This window comes from Paramisgurnus dabryanus, chromosome 5, assembly GCF_030506205.2.
Source record: "Paramisgurnus dabryanus chromosome 5, PD_genome_1.1, whole genome shotgun sequence".
Classification (NCBI taxonomy): domain Eukaryota; kingdom Metazoa; phylum Chordata; class Actinopteri; order Cypriniformes; family Cobitidae; genus Paramisgurnus; species Paramisgurnus dabryanus.
The window spans coordinates 44,342,858-44,368,865 of NC_133341.1; the positions used below are offsets into that span (position 1 = coordinate 44,342,858).

The 26,008-nt window shown below is 36.1% G+C and overlaps 1 protein-coding gene and 1 long non-coding RNA gene across 5 annotated transcripts in view; one reads left to right on the forward strand and one right to left on the reverse strand.

Moving 5' to 3' along the window:
• rxrab (retinoid x receptor, alpha b) overlaps window positions 1-26,008 on the reverse strand; it is a 76,548-nt gene that overhangs the window by 17,608 nt on the left and 32,932 nt on the right. For 2 of the 3 annotated variants that reach the window (XM_065284324.2, XM_065284323.2), the window contains 2 exons: window positions 10,533-10,801; window positions 951-1,101 (listed from right to left, as the gene is read on the reverse strand). In XM_065284324.2, coding sequence (XP_065140396.1) covers window positions 951-1,101; window positions 10,533-10,801 — 420 coding nt within the window. Of the gene's footprint in view, window positions 1-950; window positions 1,102-10,532; window positions 10,802-26,008 lie in introns of those variants that run through there. The other variant, XM_065284325.2, reaches the window with a different exon arrangement.
• Window positions 16,656-18,484, forward strand: LOC135774543 (uncharacterized). 2 transcript variants are annotated; one of them, XR_012336795.1, is made up of 4 exons: window positions 16,656-16,914; window positions 17,056-17,117; window positions 17,405-17,466; window positions 17,626-18,484. It is a non-coding gene; the product is annotated as an uncharacterized lncRNA (long non-coding RNA). The 2 variants fall into 2 exon arrangements; XR_010543729.2 differs by having other exon boundaries at window positions 16,656-17,117.

The following is a 26,008-nucleotide window of genomic DNA, read 5'->3' on the forward strand; positions in this document are numbered from 1 at the left end:
GTAGATGCACAATTTATTAATAATAAAAAAAATGAATTTATCTTTTATCATCTTAACTGCTTCATACATTTTCTGTGCAAACTGCACCCACAGATTTAACAATTTTTCTACTGAAACAATTGCAAATAATTGGCATAAAATTACCATCAATTTCCAGTGAAAGGCCCAGTATTTACCCGTTACATGATAAGTGTAAAAGAAACTGTATTTTTTGTATTTTCAGTACTGAAAATCATAATAATAAACAGCTATAAGTAAGGAATATTTGACAACAGGCCATTGAATTATTCGAAAATAAAGCACACCCAGGGTGGTAAAAATGTGGCACGATGAGAAGCGAAGTTATTTTCAATAATTATTTTTAAATAATTCAAAGGACCAGAGTCAATTATTTAGCTTACACCACAGTTACCACAGACATTGCTCTGGTAGTTATTTTAAGACATTTGACAGTTAAGGTGTGCGTTTTTCAGAAAAATAATCAACACCAGTGGAACATTTCTCAACCAATCAGAATAAAGCCCCATGGTATAATGTTGAATAATTCATGTACTACGTAAGGAATAATTGATGACGGGCCATTGAACTGTAAGAAAATAATGCACAAACAAGGTGCAATGCGGCACGACGCAAAGTGTCTAAATAATTCAAAGGACCGGAGTCAATTATTCCTCTTATACCACGGTTACCACAAACATTGCTCTGGTGCCTATTTTTAAGAGATTTGACAAGTTAGGTGTGCAGTTATCAGAAATTAATGCATACCCACGGAACATTTCTCAGCCAATCAGAATATAACTTTTAACAGACCCGTGGTATAATAATAATAATAATAATAATGTTATGCTGAATTCTCTGATTCCAGTAATTCCTATTTTATTATTATGATAATTTGGCCAGTTTAAATTATATCAATAATTTATGTATGTGTATGAGTGTAGGCAAATCACCTGAAGAGCGGTCGCCACAGATGGCACAGATGTGTTTGGTAAGGGAGAGGGACGTGTCTGTGGGCGGCGCTAGGACCTTCATCACCCCGTTCAGACCCAAAGGGGGTTTAATGTCCTCTGAACAACTGACAGAATTCATGGGCGAGCTGAGCTAAACAAAAGCAGAAATTAGACCATTTAAAAGCTGATAATGCAAACTTACAAGGCATTCACTTTGATCATTAACTCTTCAAGGGGCGCAAATTTGTTGTGTGTTGCTTGTCATTCCAAAATATGTGTTCTTTGCATCATATGAACCATGCGTATTGTCAAAATAAGTGCCTGCTTATCACTTAACTCTGATTACACATGAGATTAAGGAGATCTGGCAAACGTGAGCGTTATTTAATCATAAACCCTTTAGACGCATGTGCAGCAGGCACTTATTATGACAACACGCATGATACACATGGTTAACATGACGCGAAGAACACATATTTTGAAATGACGAACCACACACATGACGAGCTAAATACATGTTGTGACAAGCTTCGCATCGTGTGCCCTTGAAAAAGAAGTCACCGGCCGCCACTAACCTCTATATTTCTTACCTATACATAAGCAAACATGCTCAACGGCACTAACACACAAAAGATCCTCATACTTGACGTTTGCATATAATTCCATATTACAACAGCTTTTGGAACAACGTCAGTCATTTGTTTTTAACTACCCATTACTCAAGTCATACAATGTGCAATGATGGATGAGGGGGCGACAGACGCACCCACAGGAGACATTTGAAATAAAAGAATGTGTACTGTGGATTTTTTGGTAAGAGTCATGACAACTAAACTCCTTCCTGAATAAAAATAAAATAAATATGAATGCAAACCAAGAATTCACAGTTTTTAACCAAACACAATTATTGGTATTGTTATATACGAGCTGGATTTTGAGTCCGAAATTTAATTATCAAATAGTGTTGAAATGTCACAAGATATTGGTAAAGGCACCAAAGTCTATTAGACTATTTTGTTGATACTGAAAAAAAAAACATCTTAAATTTTGCTAACCTTATTTTGTTCGCAAATCTCAAAGAATACTTTACTCATGAGAAATGTGAGTTGCTGTAACTTATAAAAATAAGTTGAAATTGCTTAACTTAATTAATGAGTTGAAGTACACTGTAAAAAAATCCTTGTATTTAATTGTACTTTAAAAATTAAGTTAACTAAAAAGCTCACATTCACTTTAAAATTAATTGTAACACTTAAATGTTTAAGTTTAATCAACTTTAAATTGATTAAAAACTTTCTTGACTTGAGCATGTACTATAAATTACAAAAATTAAGTTAAAATAACGTAAGCTAATTTAACATGATTTAAAATGATAATTAATCGCAACTCCTCACAAGTCAAAAAAGTTCAAATAAACTCTAAATTCAAGTTGATTAAATTTAAATGCAACAAGGAATTTTTACAGTGTATGATAGTGCTGGGCAAATAATCGAAATCGAACCGCAATCGGTATGTGAAACATTGCGATTAGCAAACTGCGATAAAGGATGCGAGATGAGAAATATACAGCGAGGCTTTGTGACAGTCTAACCAATTGATTGAGCGTCAATATGGCCGTGCTGTCTCTGTGAGAGGCATGTCAATCAAAACGGTGTTTCTCCTAAACTAATGAGGGTTAAATACTCACGCCTGGTTCCGCATTGCAAGACTTCGCACGCACAGACGAGGTGTTTAAACTTGACACACGTACGCAGCCTAACAATGCTTACAAGCCTGGTTCCTTATTAAAACAAACGAAAATTCCATTTAACTGGATTGCTAATTTCAATTGAATGAATGACATGTCATTGAACGCATTTTCTACTCATTTTAAAAATCCCAAATGTATTTAATATTTTGATAATTATGAAGTTCCAGTTCTTTGTTTACAAAAAACAAACATGTATACAAATCTTTCTAATAAAACTCAGTCACCCATTTAAATATTTTTACTTTTTGTTAAAGTTGCAGCTATAATGAACTCACTAATTTAAATACTGTTAGTCCAAGCTAAAGACCATTTAGCTTACATTTTACATTTCATAAAATAAAGCAGTGTTAATTATATTCTTAATTTCTTTATTTTTGTTTCCTTATTTTCATCAAAAATATTAAAAACCTGATAAGAATACAGTTAAATCACCAGACTCATAAGCAGTATCAGTAAGATATAACCACCTAGAAAGGCACATGCACATTAACCGCAAATCAAATCACAATTTCTGGCAGAAAAAATGCCATTAGATATATCCCCAAATCGCACAGCCCTAGTGTATAAACTCTTAAAAATGCAACGTGAAACTTTCTTTTTTTGTCCTTTAAGTAGAGAGTGAGTAGATACTGTATATACAGTACATAAGACCTAATCCTTTAAACTGTTTACCTTTTGAGTAAATTGAGCTGAAATGTTAACATATAGCAAGTTTAAATTTAGCCCAATGGCAGGCTGTGGGGTGAAGCTTATTGGCTTAGTATACATTGAGAAAACAAAAGTACTAGTATGGCAATTGTGAGCATTTGAAAAGGAGTGGCATTCCTCTTGTTAGACACAGAAACCCAAATACATACCATTATGAACACACCTGTGCATACGTTTGAAATCACTCTCACACACACCTGCACACGAACAGATCTACCTGTTCCACCGTCTGCCCCTATTTTAATGCAGATTTGTCTGATGTCTCTTGCTATGTCCTGTCAATGCGGTTTATGTCAATCGTCACGTGACTAAACCGGAAAACTGGGTTGATGCGCTATCGTAAGCTTGTTATTGTTATTCGTAGTATTATTATTTGTGTTATGTTCTTTTTTATTCTAATACCTGAATGTACAGGTGCTGGTCATTTATTTAGAATATCTTCAAAAAGTTGATTTATTTCACTAATTCCATTCAAAAACTAAAACTTGTATATTATATTCATTCATTACACACCGACTGATACATTCACCTAAAGGATTATTAGGAACACCTGTTCAATTTCTCATTAATGCAATGGTGTAATGGTGTGGGGGATGTTTTCTTGCCACACTTTAGGCCCCTTAGTGTCAATTAGGCATCGTTTAAATGCCACAGCCTCCATGAGTTTTGTTTCTGACCATGTCCATCTCTTTATATCCACCATGTACCCATCCTCTGATGGCTACTTCCAGCAGGATAATGCACCATGTCACAAAGCTTGAATCATTTCAAATTGGTTTCTTGAACATGACAATGAGTTCACTGTACTAAAATGGCCCCCACAGTCTCCAGATCTCAACCCAATAGAGCATCTTTGGGATGTGGTGGAACGGGAGCTTCGTGCCCTGGATGTGCATCCCACAAATCTCCATCAACTCCTAGATGCTATCCTATCAATATGGGCCAACATTTCTAAAGAATGCTTTCAGCAACTTGTTGAATCAATGCGAAGTAGAATTAAGGCAGTTCTGAAGGCGAAAGGGGGTCAAACACAGTATTAGTATGCTGTTCCTAATAATCCTTTAGGCTAGTGTATATTTCAAATGTTTATTTCTTTTAATTTTGATGATCATAACTGACAACTAAGGAAAGATGAGGGGACTATTTTCGGCTGCTGCGTAATATCATTGCGCGTCCTGCAGCCATGTTGCAGCAGCAAAGTCTGCTTTACGCCCAATGAGAGTATAGTTCCTAGCCATATCTGCCTAAAAAATCGCAACTTTTGATTTTCTGTCGGTCTTAGTACACAATGTGACTACAGAAGAGTCAAGTTTTAAATAGGAAAAATATCAAAACTCTTTGGTCATTTTTGAGCGCAATGCTAAATGGTCTAATCAGATTCAGTGGATTGTGCTAAGCTATGCTAAAAGTGGTACCGCCAGACCAGGAGATCAGCTGAATGGATTCCAAAATTGTAAAAATCAAAAGTTTATCTCTGGGGGAGCTGGAAAATGAGCATATTTTCAAAAACGTTGAGTGTCCCATTAATATATCTTCCGAAAATGTACACATTACAAAGCTGCAATCTTTAACCTCAGCCTCTCCAGCGCCATCTCTGTTTAAAACATCAAACTGCAAGTTTTTTATGTGAGTTGAAGTCAAAGTGACATTTCAAACAAAAAGGTAATGGAACGGAAGTGATAAATCATATTAAAAGCTTATCGTTGTGAATCGGGATAAAATAAGAAGACAGTTCTGAACACAGTTTTTAATATAATTGCTCAATAACTGATTTTTGTTTAGTTTTAGCTGAAAAACAAATTACGAATTGCAGCTTTAAGAACTCGCTATAACTACAATGCTCTAAATATACGTCCCTCTTTTATAGTCACTGGAAATTAAATTGGGGCTAGATGCATGTCTGCCTTAATAAAACATTGCTATTTCATTAAAACAAGACATACCTCAGTTAAAAGGCATACACTTAAATTGTTACGCGGTACATGGTCAAACGTAAAAGCTAATTGGGACGTTTGCGTGAGTTTTTGTATACGAGGGTCTGGCTGGGTGTTAAAAGAGCTCAATTCTGACACATGCCACATGGCTAAGCTGCAGATTTTAACAGGCCAGCTCATTTCCCGTGCACTCGAACCTTGACCAGGCCCCAACCGGGCTTCTTCTGAAGCTATTTAGCATGGCAATAAAACACAGAAAGCCCATGTGGCACACTAAGACTGTGTTTGACTCTACGCGGTCAGAGATCAAGCACTTTGACGGGCCTAATGAGGATGAATGAGGTCCGTGGCAGCTCCATACGCCTACTCCTCAGAGCAGCACCATTTATATGAAGATGCCCCCCCCCTCCATTTAGTAGCCAAATTAAAGCTGTCTGACAAGAAGCTTGGGGTGGACACAAATAATGAGGTCTAGTGTGTTTTATGCCAACCCAAACTTGTTTTTAATGGGAACATGTTGGGGTAACAACAGAAACGACGGAGCAGGTCAGCGGAGAGGTGGGCATTATGATGGGTACACAATAACATTTTCATAATGAGTACAGTTCACATTGCACGTTTTTTTTTTGCGAGTTTTGCGATAGGAGCACAAAAGGGTTGAAGGCACTGTAAGTGTCTGCCAAATGCCTAAATGCAAATGTTTAACATAAACAGTGTTCCAGATATTTCAATTCACAAATACAGCAGTATCTGCTTTAAATTTCTGTCTTTAAATTAATTTTGCTAAAGGGTGTGATTTGATATGATTATAGTTACACTAAATGCTTTTACTGATGCTCAAATGACTCTGGCAAGCAGTCAACAATTAAACTATGCCAAAGTCTAAATCAAATCCATCCTGCTTATCTGTAGAGATTTCAAGTTATACATTAATGTGTAATGCAAACAAACACATGCACTGAGTATATAAAGAGCCCAGTGCAATGACAAGAACTCAGTTGAGCTTAAAAAATGTATATGAATTACTGCTGAACTAAAGTTCATAAAGCTATTGAACATTCTGGGATATTATTTATACTTAAACAATGCTGACATCAAACGATCATACAAATCGCAGTATTAACATGAAACCTTAACCAAATCAAAATGATATAGTATGTAATAATCCTCACTAATGTTTTGTATTGAACCTAAAATCTATCCGAAAGAAACTATAAGTCAAATAAAATCATGACAAGCAATTATATTACTTATTAACTTTTTTCATTTCTTTTTAACAAAAATAAGTACATTATGCTTACAAATTTTCTCATATTTATAATATTATCATTATTATAATATTCAAATAGGAAAAACTGCAGACTGCTCTACTTTCTTTTCTGCTTTTATTATTGCATTAAAACTTTTATGCTTAAAGAAGTTTAATAAAAATATGGTATACTAGGCCAGTGTGTAAGCCTATACGATATTATGTTTCATGTTAAAGGCGCAAAAGGTCATGGGTGCGTACCCAGGAAACATGTGCTGATATTATGTAATGCACATAATGCATGTAATGCACTGTAAGTCGCTTTTCCTTACATCCAAAAACATACTTCTTCTTTCGTGCTATTGTTGAATCTTAATATAAAACAAAGCTGTAGTGTGTGAAGTGATGTCTGTGACTTCTAAAGTCCTCGTAGTTCGGCTGTCACGCTGATTGATGTGTGGGCGTGCTTTTCCGGGGGAAGTGCCCATAAAAGAAATGACACGTAAGGTCTACACATGGCACGTATGATGTACCCATGTTCGAAAAAAACCTTTCCGAAACTTGTACGAACCCTGGCGAAGTGCATTAGGTACAGAAATACCTCACATTTTCAGCTGCGAAGTCCGTGGTGATAACTGAAGCGCATCAAGCGTCAGTAGATCCCTCGCACCTAAGGATCATCAGCTCTGCTTATTTGTGACCCTAAACTAATTTGCGCTCCTCTTAGTAGATTGTGTGGGTCATCATGAATATCAGCTTTTGCGCCTGTGTTATTTATTTTGCGTCTTTTATTAAGTAATCCGCAAATATTGCCACTCCCAACTGTGATTTTTCGGAATTGTGCTCTCACGCTAATTTTCCCCATTTAGTAAATCTGGCCCTTAATGTCTCCATTCCATAGGTACAATATATATCAGGGATGGGCAACTTCGGTTCTGGAGGGCCGGTGTCCTGCAGAGTTTAGCTCCAACCATAATTAAACACACCTGAAGCAGCCAATTAAGGTCTTACTAGGCATACTAGAAACTTTTAGGCAGGTGTGCTGAGACAAGTTGGAGCTAAACTCTGTAGGAAACCGGCCCTCCAGGACCGAAGTTGCCCATCCCTGATATGATCAAATTAACCTTAATACAGTTCAGTAATATTAGCTTTAAGCATCTCTAGGAAAAAAGGCATTTGATGATGTGCAACCATTCTGTTTATGAACAGATTTCCATTAAATGTAGGTGTTCTGCTCAATATTGTGGATAAAAAATGCACAAAAAGCACAAATTCTAAAGTACTATAAAAATCTTTAATCTGTCTACTTATATCTTTGCCATAAAATACTAGTGAACATAAAATACAAAATTAGTCTTCTGGAAACCAAATGTAAAAATGACTTCACATGGAAACAGTAATATTCCTTGTATGATGTCTCATAAAAACCCTGCCTCACATTGAAGGGGATTTAACAGTCCACAAAAACTTTACAAGCGGCCCCATTTTCCACCAATGAAACGCTGTTTCAGCGGTTATGTGTTATTAAATAAAATCCAATCATGAAGCCTAAAGCACAAATGCTGAACTGATTAGATTTTCTGTGCATACAAGTGTGGCTTGCGAGACAAGCTCATTTAAAAAAAAAAATTTAAGCACCACTGAACTGTCTCTTTGCTTGAATGAATGAAGTAAACACTGCGTATAGACTGCAAGTGTGTGTCTGTGTGCACCATATGGTTTATCTAACTAAACAATTTTTCAATCAGGCTCCTTAAAATAACCTAAATGTCCAAGCTAAGTAACCGCTTATGCTTCGTGTTATTTAATAAACATTTACGCAGAAGCCCTTTGGTACTTTAACCGAATGAAATAAATGTCGTGTGAACAAGCATGATGATGTCTCATGGAGGCATGCCAGAAAATCTCATTAAAGCATTTTTTCTTTAATATCACTGATCTGTCTGACTGATAAAATGAACAGAGTAACGATTCCAATAAACTACGCATGTGATTTTACGCATGCAATGTTCACAGAATTAATACACATTTCATTTCCAGCAGACTTCAAATTTAACTTTGTATCAGTTTAACCAGTTCAACAGGACATATGAAGTGTAAAAAAACTAGAGGTTAAACGATAGTTGATTTTACCAATAGCGAAAACTACATTGGTCCATACTTGACAATAACCGAATATTCGACCGATTAAAAACGGATACTGCAGTAAAAAACACTTCAGAAATTACACTCAAGGGGAAACAGTGCTGAAATGTATTACAAAAGTGATAAAACTACAGTACTGAACCATAAAAATGTGTAAATATTTATAAAATAAATGTATAAACTTCTGGTCACACTAGTAACATTGAAATTACATGAATTATATTATATTTGCAGTCTTGACACTTAGGGCGCTATCTTACGACCAGCGCAATGCAGCGCAATGCGCAACGCAAGTGTCTTTTGCTGGTTTCTACCCTGCGCAATGATCATTTTCACGTTTAGCGCCATGTTGTTTAAATAGCAAATGCATGTGCGGCCCCTTTTGCGCCCATGGGCATTCTGGTCTGAAAACGAGGTGTGTTCAGGCGCATTGTTGGCGCGTTGCTATTTTGAGGCAACTGAAATAGTGTACGCCATTGACCAACAAAAACCTGGTCTAAAGTCTAAAGTCAATGGCGCAATGTGTTTTTTGTTATTTAAAGATCGCATTAGTAATATGCGCCTATAAACGGGACGACAACGAGGGTTTGCTTATCACATACATGAATGAACAGCAGCACAAAAACGCTTTAAATATAAAAGATTAAAGGATTGAATGTAAAATATTATTATTGAGTCTCTTGGACATAAATGATGAACGATTATGAGACGTTAAAAGGCACAAAGAGCTGCTTCACCTAGCCTGGTAAGTAAATAAATGCTTTGCTTTAAACAAATGCATCTGTTTTTAAATGTTTTTTTTTAATGCTACCTCCCAGATTTATTGTATATGATGAATCTGTACCTGTGGATATGGTGAGATGAGAAAATTTTTTAAGTAATGCTTAAAAAAACTCAAGACGCTGTCCAAGTGCTGAAACGTGCGGAGAGCCGTTTGTAAATTCTTTATCTCCTGTTTGTTACAAATAAAGTATTTTTAGAGTACAAACCTTTTCTTACATACTTGTAAATAATTTTTTGATGATATTGGATAGCCATACATTTAAAGCAATTAAAAGCCTACTTTTTTACTTCCATGACTAAAAGAAAACGGGTTTTAAAGGTTTTAATAAAAAATAACAATTTCAATACAAGTGAAAAACAACACAATTATTTAACATTAGTCTTAAACTGGGGATCTTCTTCCTCCGCTTAGTTTTTCAGTTTACAAAGTCCGTCATCTAAATAGAGATTAGACATAGCGCCAGTGCAACTGGCTTTTAAAGGGGATGAGAGCTGAGACTCTCATTGGTTTATTGCACGTTACGCCCAAAACACACCCATTACTCATTAAAAAAATAGGACCAACCTTTTTCGACCATGCGCTTGGCGCACAAACCATTTTTCGCGTCGTTAAATTAGGAAAAGTGGATTCGGAGATTTCGGACACGCCCATTTAGACGTTGCGCTGTTTCATTTTACTAGTACTAATATTAGCATCCTGTCAGCCTTGACAATAAACTTGGTGTAGTTTCTCTGATAATGCAGCATCTAGTTAGCAAAATTTCTTCAAAATAATACGAAGCAACGGACGCAACTCTAAGACTATCGGCATGGTTTTTTGCAGATAGCTGATTGTTCAACCATTGAACTATTGGTGCCGATTAATTGGCGAAATCGATTAATCGGCCTACCTCTAGAACAAACTTCCTTGTAAAGAAAACAGTGCACACTGTACAACTGCAGTACCCACTGCAATTCAAAGTGATTGCATTATTAAATCTACAGAAGTGTCATTGACTACAGTGATGTCATACCTGAGGACTGAGGCTCGGTCTGAAGGCCATGCTGGTGGAGGACGGGCCGCTGCTCATGGAAGGGTGACCCATGGGTGAGCTGATGACGGGAAAGGGCGACGACAGGCCGTTGATAGGTGAACTGAGGGTGCTGATGGGTGAGTGTAGCTGACCCGGGCTGGAGCTCACGGCAGAGGGGCTAAGCAGCCCCGGGTGAAGATGGTGACTGCCGACGCCCCGATGACCCGTAGATGAGCTGAGAGGCGACGATGAGAGTTGACCAGAGGAGTCTGTGGGACAAAAGGGAAATAATGAGACTATGGCAGAAATGTCTGGAGCCATGACATTGGCTGATGATTAAAAAGAGTCCAGGGGCCAGATTTACTAACAACTTCAGTCCCTCCAGAAAAACGTGATTATGCTTTTGCATGATTCAACGCATAATCAGCCAAAGTCCGTATATTTATGCGGGGGCGGGCGCTGCATTTTTTCAAATACGCCGCACTTTCGCAGAATAAATTGACCGACGAATTGGGAACTCGCTAGGGGCACCAAACAGCTTTGATTGTAACTAAAAAGAGCCGTTGCAATATTTGATTTACTAAGGTATGCATTTATCAGTTTACTGGCATTTGCAACATTATTAAATGAAAAAAAAAAACATGTCTGATATCCTATGCTAATTTGCGCTACTATCGGTGGATAGCGTTGGCCGTAATGGAGCTGAGATTTTCACACCTGTGTTCTTGTACGTGCACCTTGTCTCCCACAGAAATGTTCACTCCAATAGGCCCTGTTTCTGAGAAAGACATAATACTTTGCTTTGAGACACACACTACCCAATATTTACTTTTGAGGTCAACTTATTGTTTTGAATGGCATGATACGTCCCATTTGAGATTTGAAAGTATGTTTATGTGTGTACAGATCCTTCCGCACATCTATTTGTGTGTGTGGTTGTGTTTGCATATCCATATGTACTGATGCTATCCAGAGATGTCCTGTTGACAGTTTGTACTTTGATAAAACAGTGGACTTCAGCCACTCGCCTTTGCTTTTGCAGGGAGAGGAAACGCATGCTGAGAAAACACAGAGGGCTTAATGACTTATCCTGTATTTTTTCCTACAACTACAAGAATTTGACATTAACGTAAACAATTTCAATCTTCCTGTACATTGGAGGCGCTACGCTGACGTCAAAGTGTCAGAGCGAATATTGTTTTTAAACATCGGTCTCACGCTGGTTTATTTTCTTGTGGTCTATCGTGACAACCTGTGAAAGAGTCACATTGGCATTAGTCAGTCGGTGTTTTAAGAAATAACATTTGTAGCATTATTTTCCATGATTTTTCTAAACTTGCGGTTAATTTAGATGCTATCACATTTATGTATTTTCATAAAGCAACTTACAACATATTCAAGCTATACATTTTATCAGTATGTGTGTTCCCAGAAAATCGAACCCACAACCTTCAGTTGAGCTACATGAATATACACTATTTATACTGTATATGTGTGCATGTGTATATATGTTTGTTTTCTCTTTACAGCTTTATTAACCATGGTTTCACTACAGTAAGCATAGGTAAACCATAGTATTTTCAAAAAATCACAGTATCACATACTGTGGTCACACTAGAGTTCTCAACGGGTTGGGCCGGCCCGACAAACCCGCTGGGACCCGCGGATTCGGGCCGGGTTCGGGTTGTTTGCTACTACAGGAGGAAAAGCCGCTGGCTGGGTACATGTTTGAGTTCTTTTTATTTATTATTGTGTGATTTTTATTTAAGGCATATTTATATAGCCTATATTTAAAGTTTATTAATTCAGTTGTTTGTATTGTTAAAAGGCGTGAACATTAAAGCTTGATTTGAATTCCCGTCTGCTGGTCATGATAATAGCCTACGTGTATGAGAAAAAAAAGGGGGGGGGGGGGTCGGGTTGGGACAGATAATTCACGTTGATGTGTCGGGTTACATCGGGTCCGGGTCGGGTTGGGTTGTAATTTTCAGGCCCGTTGAGAACTCTAGGTCACACCACAATGACTATAGTTTAATCATGTTGTAAAACTATGGTAATAAATATGGTCATCAATCTGCTTAAAACATGGTTACTACACTTTAAATACAATAGAGTGTTGCATGGATGACATATTTTTGTAGGCAAAACCCATAAGCAAATTAGCATTTTATCACTTCTGGTTCCAACTTCAAGTCAATGTTTTTTTAATAAACAAGATTTTGGGTTAACACAAGCGCAAGATTTTTGGACGTGTTATTCTACGACATAAAACACACGAGTATTAACTCCACTTTGACATTTTTAAGCTTTTACGCATTTTAAAATGGGTGAGTAGGGGTGGGCGATAAACCGGTAGACAAAATTAACCGGTAGAAATTTGTCAACCGGTAGAGATTTTGGACTATCGTTTCTATCGAGGTTACGTGCCCACGTCATGCTCCTGTGCGTGTGGTCGCGAAAACGTAACGTTTGTACACGTATTTAAGCACTGCAGTTTTAAAACAAGTTATTTTAAGCCATTGAAACACATACAACAGATCTGTATGCGTGCGTTCTTTCTGTGTGTCAGGAGCGGACAAGTCGCGCAACCGCTGCTCTTTCTGTCTGTGAGGAGCGCGCAAGTCGCGCGACCTCTGCTTATTAAGCTCGTGAGCATTTTTCCCGCTTGATTGGCCTTAAATACACATATGCGTCAAAATTCCCGTCTTTGCAAGCATCATCATAAACACGACCAGTAAGGTCTTAAGAGAAAGTAAACAGCTAAAAGAGAAAGCGCATGTGTAACAGTGTATTGGATCCGGACTTTGGTCTTAAAGGGGAAGTTACCTAATTTTGCTCCTGTCTGTCACTCGTGTTAATCAAACAGGATTGAGAAAAAAATCTCTCACTGCTCCTGATTAAATCACTTTTCTACCTTAAATAAAAATATATATAGGCCTATACATACATGCATAATTATTTATTATCATTCTTATTGACTGTGTATCTTCAGAGAGCTTGAGTTTTGTTTGTTTTTATCTTCTTTCTATGCTTGTATATGTTTTTTGTGAGAATTATGAACATTTCTATGGTTTTAAAGATTTAAACATTATTAAAACATAAAAAACTCTACCGTGATACATATCGTTATCATGATATAAAATTAATCCTATCGTGATAGAAGATTTTGGTCATATCGCCCACCCCTATAGGGTGAGTGTTAATAAGTTGGGACTACAGACTTGGTCTGGGACGTCATCACACATGAAGATCTCAAAAACGACGCAACATGGGCACAATTCCTAACAAAGATTAATCCACACGGTAACAGGAGATATGTAAATGTTGTAAATAAAGTTTTAAAGAGCTGTTAGAAGCTTTTTTAATGATGTTGAACACTGTAAAATAAAAGTTGGATCGACTGAAAAATATTACTTCAATTGGTAATGCCTAAACATTTAAGTTGAACATTTTTTTTAATATTTTAGGTGTTACGAATTTAAGTAACTTTGTTTTAAAAACTTTTCACTTAAAGTGAGAAAATGTAAGTTTATAATAAATATACGTTTTTTAAGTAGAGCAGCTTTCCTTTTTTATTCGAATGTGGTGTAGTTTGCTTGTAGCCTAATGCTGCGTACACACCAAACGCAAAGCATCGCATTCCTCGCTCTAGATTACTAGCGGGATTTAACTTTCTGTTATGCTAATTTTTCATAATTCACATCGCCCTGCACGGGTTTGCGTCTATTTGCGTCTCTGCATTGACTTTGTGTGTATTCTATTTGTGCAAATTGTTGAATTTGCGTTTGGTGTGTACGCCCCCATTAGGTTAGCTTTTTATCTCTAGTGAATGCATTTATACTTCAAAATTCATAAAAGTTATGTTAATCAGTGATGATTATCTTTTTGGACAAAGCGTTTAAGTGTCTTAAACTTTTGTTATACACAGAGCCTATTTTTTGCGATAATCCAAAAATGATTTTGGTCACTTTTTGGCAGGACTTTGAACCAGATTTTTTCCCCAATTGGTTTGTTCCAAACAGAAACAGTATTTTACCGTTTCCGGTTTACAGTTCAACTCTAAAGTTGACGTTCCTGAAACGGTTAGAACAAAAAATAAAGTTCCAGAACCGATTAATAACGTTCCATGTCAGCTGTGGGACATACAAATAAGTAGGCTGATCATTAGGACATTAAACTTAAATTATAAGTCTACATAATTTTCCTTTAGTCTCTATCTTGTCATTAACTCTTTCCCCGCCATTGACGAGTTATCTCGTCAATCTGCAATACCGCTATTATCCACCAGGCGCTCTTCCGCAACTTATAAAAACCGAAAGTATTGCCCTAGGGCAAACAGCTGTATGTCCGTGTATGTTTTAAAGATCGCTCTGCATCTGATCTCTATTAAAAGGCCTTCACAAAAATTGAATTATCTCAGCTTTTTGCTCAAAATTTGGTGTTTTTGATGAAACCTACACATATTTAAGATTTTAAACAGTCGCTCCATATAATGTGAAAATTGCATTGTTTTTCAGTGCTTTTTTCACCAAATGTACAGTATGAGACACAATAGCGCAACTCTCTCTCAAGTTTATACATCAAGAGTTCTGATCTTTGAAGGGGATAGGGATAATCACGTTTGATTGGAGTTGGACCGGACACATTCAACCGCATATGCGTCTGTGCGTACAGAAAATTGCTCACTTTAGCGCCTTTTTGCAGGTTAAATTGTTTAAAATCACTTAAGTGTTAACATTTGTAAGCCTTTGAAACACGTGTAAATTATCAACTTTCACCCTATTTAAATTTGCGTATAAATCCGCGAATCGCATGCGAGCCGACCGTGGGTCATTGTGCGGATCACGGATCAACTGCGATCCATTACATCACTAATAAAAAACAAACATCTTAAAATACTTGGTACAGGTAGCCTACAATATTTACCTCTTATGATTGAGCATTAGAGACTTGGGCTTGAATAGGCTTCTCATTTATCGTCAACGACGACCGGAAGTGAACTTCACCGAGTCATATTGCACAGAAATCTTGTCAAAGAATGGAAAAAATAACGATATTAACCGGTTACCATTATTTTCAAAAAACGAATCTGTTCTGGAACATATATTTTTGGAAAGTTTCTGGTTTCGTTTCTGTTCCTTGCAAAACATCAAAAGTTTCTGGTTTTCGTTTTCGTTCCGTGAACCGGTTCAAAGCCTAGCTTTTTGGCGATGTCCCACTAACTGGGTTGGCCTACAAAAATACACAGCATAGTACCGAACTACTCCACAGAAGTGAAAACAAGAAACCTCATATTTAAGAACTGGATACATGCATCGAACTCATCGCAGCTTTAACTTCGACCAAATATCATTCAGACCTGGGCTCATCTTAATATCAGATGGACGAAAGGGATTGCCACGCTTATTGTTGTTGTTAATATATTACGGTATATCAACAAAAGCAGAGAATATCTTCTCTTAAGCGTTTTACACGCCCAGTAAGTTGTCCAATACATTTTTATGGCATATTGTTTCCACCACTTCAGATGCATTACACGCTGTATATAAGTTTCCAAAACACATCAAATCAATGCACGAAAAGAGAATGGGCTCCGCATTTACGTACCTTTGCCTTCTCGTCTCTGTCATCTGATCCTTCATCTCTGGATGTAAAATAGTCCATTATAACATCGTGTAGAAAACTGGCATCACCAGGATTGCTCAGATTTAGGCGATCATGTTTATCTTTAAAGTGAGCAGCTGGCTACTAACTTGTTAAAAAACTTTGCGTGAAATAGTGTTACACCGCAGCCGTCCGGGTAAAACATTAAAGGGACAGTCTTTTTACCTTGTCACTATAAATCGCTATTTTCTGCAGTAAACAAGACATTTTCAGAGATTTTCTGTAGACAAGATGTTATAGAATAATAATTTAAAAAAGACTTATTTAGATATTTATATATAATATATAATATAACAACTAATATATATATATATATATATATATATATATATATATATATATATATATATATATATTTATTTTACAACTGACTTAACACTTACAGTAATGTTTTATTTGTTAGCATAGCATGATATTAGATTTAAACACTTAATACATTTTTAAATCAATCACTTTGTCTCTGCACAATGAACATTATCAAATATTATTAATGTTGTAAAATATATTGTTCATTGTTAGTTCATATTAGCTAAGGCATTACCAAATGTTAAGGAATAAACTCTTATAGTAAAGTGTTACTAAATTTTCTTTTACCATTTCCTTCACAATGTCTACTTATTTCTATGGCTAACAGATTTTGTAACATTTGTCTTTTTTACAGTCTTACCATTGCTTGTAAGCTGGATTGGGTAAGATGGATCATCTTTAAAGGCACCAGGCAAGTACATGATGTACAGTTACAAGTCATGTATTTTTTCGACTGCAATATTAAATGCTTTCACGTCACATGTAAAAGTACACAGGAATGTGCTGATCACTTTTTATTTGTAGTTTACATGAGTGTCATTGCACTTTTCAGGAGTTAAGGCAGATGTGGAGGCACAACGGGTGACACCAGACACACACCAAGCACATTGTTCGGTAAGTTTGCACTTTACCACTACAGTTTCTTTAAATACCCATGTATACACTCATTCACAATTCCCACACACAACACTGTAACACGACCATACACAACATGTACACAATTGTCTTAGTTTGCCATGTAGAAATATACAAACAGAAATATTCAGACTTTGGTTATAAGAAATTTAATTTAATAATTGTATTTATTTAGCAGAGGTGTCCCTGGACTTTATTGACAAAAGATTTTGTTTTCAGAATAAAAAGTTGTGTCCAAATCAGTAACAATTGCACTTTCTGTTCAGGACATTCAATCATGACATGATCCATGTGGATGCTGTCCATTGAGGAAAGAGTTTGTTCAGCGGTAAGTGAATCTTCTGTATTTTAGTGAAATTATGTGTGGAACAGTAGAATAAGAGCAAAAGGTTTCAGAATAGGGGTAAATTCAAGGCTGAGTTAAATTTTTTAAGAATCTTTTTCTATCTTATATTTGTTGACTTAATGTTTATGATATTTCTAACAGGTTTCTGGATAGAATTAATTCCAAAGATGGGAAAAAGTGCACATCCAGACAAGGAGCAAGCAAAAAGACAAGGAACTTGGTGCAGAGAAAAGCTGTGGCCATTAACCCCCATGTGAACAGCTTCATGCAGTCCCTGATTGAGTTCGAATGGACGACTTCAAAGTAAAGGCCACTGTGGTCTGTCTGCCAGTTTAATGCATTTATTTTTAGTGTTAAATGAAATTCAAGTAGAATATTTAAAACTATGGGCCAGTGTTCTTTTTACCACAGTGAAATGTTACCTTTTAGTCGATGATGGACTTTAAACTGAAAACTTCAAACTATGGAACAGTGTTCTATTTGCCAGAGTTAAATATGTTACAGCAGGGGTCTCCAAACTTGTTTATACTTGTTGATTTTATTTTATGTTACTTGATTATATGTTTATTATTGTTTAAAATCTTGTTTTAAATGTTTTGTTTCAATTAAATGTTTTTTTAAATAAAATTTTGATACAAACATTGCTTGGATTGCCTTTTAATTCATTATGTCATGTCAAGGATAGCATTTTTACCATATTAATAACTATAGATTTAAACCTAAATCTCTATCTATTTTATATAATATTATTGTATTAACTGTAATAAGTAATAAATAGTATTTATGGGTCAATATAGACATTACAGTAAATTACTGTAAAAATAGACTACTGTAATAAAATATTGTAAAATTACAGTACAGTACTGCTTTGTAACTATACAGTACTAGTTTGTGTACTGTAAAATGGTATTACAGTACAGTACTGTAAACCCAAAATACAGTAACTTACTGGCAACCGTGCTGCCAGTACCGTACTGTAAAAATACAGGGAAATCGTTAACAGTGCATGGTTAAATTTAGTACAGTGTGGTACAAGAAGTACTAGTACACTTAGTACAAATAATTGTGTGAAACCACACCGACAAAAGATCAGAGGAGTTACATTAGCACAAGCACTGAAACCTTTCACGCTCTTCAAGATTTGTCAGCTTGAATTCACGCCAGGAATTCCTCCGTGAACCCAAACCGGCCCTGCAACTGTCACACACGTTTCTGTACGAGAACACATGAAAGACATGAATGAATATGCGAGTGTGACACAAGCGTATCTAAACCGAGCAGAGAGATCACACACAGCGTTATGTTTTCTTTCAAAGATCTGGCGGGATGCCCGAGCCTGGCAGCTTTAAATAGGGTTTAATCTGGTTTTCTCACACTATCTACATGACAGACTATGAGTTTGCAACAAATGATGAGGCTGACGTCCAGCAATGTGCAAACTGATGTGTGTATATCTCTGCTGACATAGCACACAAATAAACACACACTGGCCACATGCCAACATCTAAGCATTACACAACTTGTGGGCACAGGTAATAGATGCAGACATGTACATTCACATACAACGTCAACGCAGGCATTCCCAGAAATCGGAAGAAAAATTCCCCAGGTCATAAATAAATCGTGTAGGTGGATCATTAGACAAACAAACTGTCTATTCCCACATCAAATGCATACATTGGAGAGTAGACATCAGGCGCGAACCTGTGGTTTCATTCAAAAATAAAACTCTTAACTCCTAAAGTCCTGAAATCTCCATACTTTGAGTAATGAGTTTGCTTTGTGTGTTCACTGTTGATACCAGGTCGAGTCAATTAAAAATATTATCTACCCTTATCACATAAACATAATAATCTAGACTCAGCCACTGTATAAATACCACCAAACTGAGTGTTTATTCAGTCAACACAACACCTACTCACTGAAATATAAATCAAGGGTGGGAAATAAACAGAGCCGGAGAGATGAGGTTATACCAGCAGCCCAAGACGAATGTATTAAAGCAAACACTGTTATAGCTGGTTAATGAGACAGCAAGAGGCAAAGCAGAGACTCGATTATGGTCTGAAAATGAAGAATGGTCGGAAGACATAGTAAAACGTTTACCTTATCAGAACAACACAATGGTGGACTCACTATAAACAAGATTTTGGCAATACTGTAAGCATTGAGCAAGAAAGATTTTTAGTTAATTACATTTTGTTTAAGTACATTTTGTTTAGTAAAACGCATATGCAATTTACATCTTTTCTAAATCTTTTGCTTACTTTCAAAAGTGGTTTTCAAAGTTTTCGAAAATAACACCCGTTTGGTTTTTGTGTAAACGCCAATAATACAAATTCGTGAAAACTGTGTCGCATGTACACTAACGTGACCAGACGTCCTTGTTTACGTCCAAAACAACCAGCAAATACACTGAAAACCTGGATTAACATTTAGCCTTTGTAGTACAAGACCAGAGCAATAATGTAATGATTATTTTCACCAGCAGAGGGGGCCGAGAGCTACACTTATTTCTTAGTTGCGCGCACTAATTTAAAGAGTAACTAAACCCTAAACCAACTTTTTTTTAGTTAATGATCTGTAAGAATGGGTCTTTATTAGTGCTGTTCATTGATTTTAGTAAGTTTTTTGACATTTGGATGTAAAGTGTTTCAATACTACAATATATGGTGTAAAAATGTCTGAGTGCTGCCCTCTTCAGGTTGAACGGTGGCTACTACAGTTGAATTTTCCTATTGGATGGTGGGTCCAAAAAATGACTCGTGACGTAAGCAGGTTCAAGATCACCACGCCCTTGTTACGATCTCACCACACACTTAGTTCATCCCCTCTATCTCCTTGGGATCTGCCCACTTTTCTTGCATTTTTCAAATATTGCCAGTGGGTGGAGTCACGCTCTGACCAGGGGTTTAGTTACGCTTTAACGAAGTAGAGTTCACTACTAGACACATGAGAAAGCGTCATCAAGTAATCATCCATCAAGTTATCATAAAATATGAAAACAGTCAAAGTTATCGGGGGTTAAGATACTAACTACCCATGTTAAATTAAAGTTATACTGATACTAACTGATCACAGCATGGTACTGAGCATTTGTTTTGTGTAGGCTTAATATGTTTACATTTGGCAGGCTCCTTCTGTTCTTCACGTTTTCAATGCTATGAAATCAGCTGAAGTAGCACTTTAAAAGTAATTTTTGGATGAGGTAATTCTCATAAAAATGGGAAAAAAATTAGATTTAGGCTACAGAAACAAAAATGACTTTCTTATAGTGATTTTCTCTTGTTTTCAGTCCAAATATCAAAAATTCTTAAATCAAAATGCATTTTCTTGATGGGCAAAATGACCTAAAAATGTTGTGCTTAAAACAAGCAAAAAAAAAAATGTCTTACCCCATTGGCAGATTTTTTGCATGTTTTAAGCACAATTTCACTTCAATTTATATTTTTTTGTCTTAAAGCTAGATTTCTTTGTTAGGGGATTAGGCAAAATACTATTAAGTAAGAGGTAACCAAGTAAGTCATTTTTTTGCAGTAAACCCACAACAATAAAAAGAAGAAAAATGTCAAAAGACTTTTGTCCCCATTTTTTAACTCTTAGATAACAACAAATTAGATTTTAATGATATTATGACCATTGAACTAGGAAATATCCCCGTTTTCATTTAAAAAATTTGGTCACCTTAATGTACACGCATACTTTGTGTGCAGAGACATTGAGACAATGTGACATTGCCAACTACCAGCCTTGCATGTGTACTATTGCATTTTCGTCATTTTTGTGAATCTGTAAAAACTGCTAAGCAAACACAAAGAAAAAAAATCTATTTTAAGTCAAGAAAAAAAATCTATTTTAAGTCACTTGTTGTCCTGTCAGTTAGGTCACATAACAATTTGTGCTGTCAATGTTCCCCAGTCAACACAAATTCAGAAATTTGCTATGATTCTCATAACCTATCATGCACCAAGTTTTGAGATAAACTGTTCTTTAGTCTATAATTGGTAGAGCACTGCGGAAGCAACTCAAAAATCTTGAATTTGTTTCTAGCAAACATACACTTTGATAAAAATTGTATAGCTTAAATGCACTGAAAGTTAGTTTGGGTGTGCTTAAAGGAATATTCCATTTTCTTAAAAGAAAAATCCAGATAATTTACTTACCACCATGTCATCCAAAATGTTGATGTCTTTCTTTGTTCAGTTGAGAATAAATGATGTTTTTTGAGGAAAACTTTGCAGGATTTTTCTCATTTTAATGGACTATAATAGAGCCCAACATTTAAAACTTAACTCAACACTTAACAGTTTCAAAGGTCTATAAACGATCCCAAACGAGGCATAAGGGTCTTATCTAGTGAAACGATTGTCATTTTTACAAGAAAAATAAAAAATATGTACTTTTAAACCACAACTTTTCGTGTAGGTCCGGTCCAGCGCAACCTAACGTAAATGCGTAGTGACGTAGGGAGGTCACATGTTACATATATAAAACGCACATTTGCGGACCATTTTAAACAATAAACTGCCACAAAGACATTAATTAGTATCAGTTGACATACAACAACGTCGGAACGGTCCTCTTTCAAGACGCTTGTAAACACTGGGGCGGAGTTTCGCATTCGTCCTCTGTGACCTCTTGACGTCATGACGTATTGCGTGGGGTCAGCTCGCGCATCACGACCGGATCTACATGACGAGAAGTTGTGCTTTAAAAGTGTATATTTGTTATTTTTATTGTCAAAAATGACAATCGTTTTGCTAGATAAGACCCTTATGCCTCGTTTGGGATCGTTTATAGTCCTTTGAAACTTCATTGAAAAAAAACGTTAAGTGTTGAGTTAAGTATTAAATGTTGGGCTCTATTAAAGTCCATTAAAATTAGAAAAATCCTGCAATGTTTTCCTCAAAAAACATAATTTATTCTCGACTGAACAAAGAAAGACATCAACATTTTGGATGACATGGTGGTGAGTAAATAATCTGGATTTTTCTTTTAAGAAAATGGACTAATCCTTAAAAGAGCTGTTTTAGGGGCCGTTCACATTTCACGTCTTCTACGAGTGCAATTTTGTTATTTGCAATGTAGACACGCAGCAAGCATGCTCAGATCGAAAGTGACGTGGTCGCGATGTGCACACGGTGCGACACGCTTTATTTTGTTTCAACAGCAAGTTGAAAATACTTTTCAGCGGCGCACTTTCCATGCAATTTTAGACGCTAAATGTGAACCGCACCTTTGGAAGGCGTGAAAGAGCCTTCATTTTTAGAAATAATATCTTTTTGTGTTTCTTCTTCTATTTACACAAACAGCTTTTAACACAAAGGAAAACATGCAATCGAATTATATGATGACCCATTTATTTCCCTCTTCAACCCCAAGTATGAGCACCATTCAGCAATGTTTGCTTTAGTAAGCACAAGTGAAGAGCATGCTTGTGGGCAATTATTGATACAACACTGTCGATGTGGCGAGCACTCCATGACTCCCATGACTATTACGGACTCATCTCCTTAAACAGGTGCAAAACTAAACACTTGAGGTAAAAGAGGAGAGAATCAGTCATACATAACGCAGATGCTTTTGTTTGTAATTCGCTCTGTTCTCCGCGGAGCTGCAAGTTCATTTGAATATAGAGGAAGCATCTTTCCAGCTGAGAGTGGTTTTGTGGTTTCCTACTTTCAATCAACTGAGAGATCTTAAATCATGCGCGCTAATGTGTTTAATCTGACACTTCCAGAAGCACACATTTACTCTTTTCTCTTTCATTCTATTCATCTTATACCGGCATATTACATCAGTACCATGCATGATTCAAAAACAAACAGATATGTCCACTTCCTATGTGCATTTGCGCCAAATGTTAAGAGCGACCTGAGAGCCATACAAACATAACATTTGAGAACAGGTAAGAGAGGACAACACGACACAGCTGATAGCTAAAATGATAGCAAAGATTTAAAGCTGCTTAATGTTATAAAGCTTGTGCTTTGACTGGATGTGTCTGTTATGGTGCACACACACAACAAAAGTTAAAAACTTTCTGTCCAGTACATAACTTAGTTTAAATCTTGCATTTTATGCAGATATATGCACGTTGTATAATACATTTATGTTATATAAAGCTTAAAATTATGTAGAGTGCGTAAAGCGCTTCAGAATGTGTTTATTCATACACTTCATCACGCAGCTGTTCCTATTAGAGGTTTATGTTAAAAACATTTAATTGATTAATAATCTAGTATGTGTTCATTGTTCTGTAATAGTTTATTAAAAAATTAAGTTTTATTTGAGTATTTTTAAAACAAATATTTTATTTTTACCATGATGCGTACACCACGCCCCTTTTATTGCCCCGCCCCCAGTTCAGACCTATGGTTTAATCGAAATAAAAAATGACGTACATGCACATCCTTAGTAAACATACCCTTAATAACACTGTCTGTCAGTTAGGTCACATTGCAATGTGGGCCATCAGTGTTCCCCAGTCAACACAAATTCAGAAAATGCTGAGTCCTGCTTAACACAGAACACAAAAATGTGACTCATTTGACTCTTTTAAAACCCACAAATGTTCAGATCTGAAATAAACACACAGCTCTATTATTTATCAATCAAAACATTTAGTTTGCTTGTTAGGGTACAAATATAAAACTATAAATTGTCTCATTTTTAATGAAAACCACTAACAAAGACAAGATAAATATTTAACAGCTGGACAACTGTATTTCGGTCTTCTGCTTGAGTTTAATCCCAGTTTAGACACAAAATCCTTCAAATCCACTCGGGCAAATCATTTCACGACAAATTACAATGACAAAATGACATGCCCTGAAAATAAATACGGATAAACAGGACACACAGAGGAGATTGTGAAAAATGATCTGATGATCTTGATGCATCAGCATTTGCATTTTCTGTTGGGTGCAAAAAGCAGCCACTGGGATATCTGAAATATTTATGATTTATTTTGCCCCCCTGGGGTTATTATTTAAACCTCTCTAATGATTCAATCTTAGTTCCAGAGAGAATTCCTCTTAAACAACCTCTTATCTACATCTGACAAACAGACATTATATATCAAGTATATGCCAAAGTGGTCAGTGACAAATTGTTCTGAACAAGCCTGATGTCAGACATAAATCTTCTTCCCTTCATTTGTTTTTCATGAGAATTTTTTTTCTTCAGATCATCTCAAAGTTCTGGATCCCTAGTAGAGTGACACTAACATGTTTTTTTTGGACATGATACTTTGATATTCAGGGTTCCCACACCTTAATTAACTTCAAATTCAAGGATCTTTCAAGGACTTTCCAGGTCTAATACCCTCAAATTCAAGGAATAAATGTGGGGATACATTTCAAGTGAGAGCAAGGTTAAATCGTGTTACCTTTTAAGATGCATTGTTACAGTATTCTTTCGAGGGAACTCGCGCTGCATCACTGCAGCGACACTTTGGGGACGCCTCCAGGTGTAAGTGCGTCTGAATGTGTATATCAAATTCAACCAATGGTGAGGCTTAAACGACAAAGACATGGTGGCGCGGGAGTCAAGAAGTATATCTATATGAAATATTGCCAAAGACGGGGTTACAGGGACGTAGAAAGTATGGCAAGGGAGACGCAGCGTCTCGTTCCCTTCTCAGGGAACAACAGTTACATACATAACCTGAGACGTTTTCATGTGTCAAAAAGCATTTTGGTATGAATCATCATTTGCATACAGAAGATATAGCATTTAAAATGAAGAGTTTAATACATGTGCTTTAAAGTCTAGAATTTTTATGAAATTATCCTACACTTCACAGGGAATAATATGAATTTTTTCCCAGAAAACTTCTTGCAAAAAATAGATTCAAGCACTTTCAATGACCTTTATCGATGTATGTATATTTTCCAAACTTCCCAGGTCCTTGAATTATTTCCCCCAGATTCACAACTTTCAAGGATTTCAAGGACCCGTGGGAACCTTGTTTATCATTGTATTTACATTTACATTGTGGTAGTATGAACATATACCGTACAATAGTATTTATTATAGTAATTATTTTGTGACTAAATAATGCTAAATCCTACTGTCCGAAAAATGTCCCAAGCTGTCATTTGGGCAGTACCCTTTAAAATGGTCCTAATATGTACCATTTAGATACATAATGTATAAATTTGGTACCAATATGTACCTTTGATGTACTAATGTGTACCCTTTGAAATAATAATAATAATAACTCTTATGAAATTCTTTAGGTGCAAATGTGTACTTTTTGACAGGGGTACGGCCCCAGTGACAACTAGTCATTTCTGACCATTTTTAAGCAGTATATTTCAAAAGTCATAATTTTCAATTTTTTTATATATATGTTTTTGTTTTTTTAATAAATATATGAATATGTTGGCAGAATAACACCTTTTTTTGTACATATACAGTATGCCTTCAGATTAAAAGGTTTTTAGGATCATAGGGTCTTCTTTCAACTAACCCTAAACCTTTAAATGAAAGTGCCAATATAACTGTACATGAATATAGT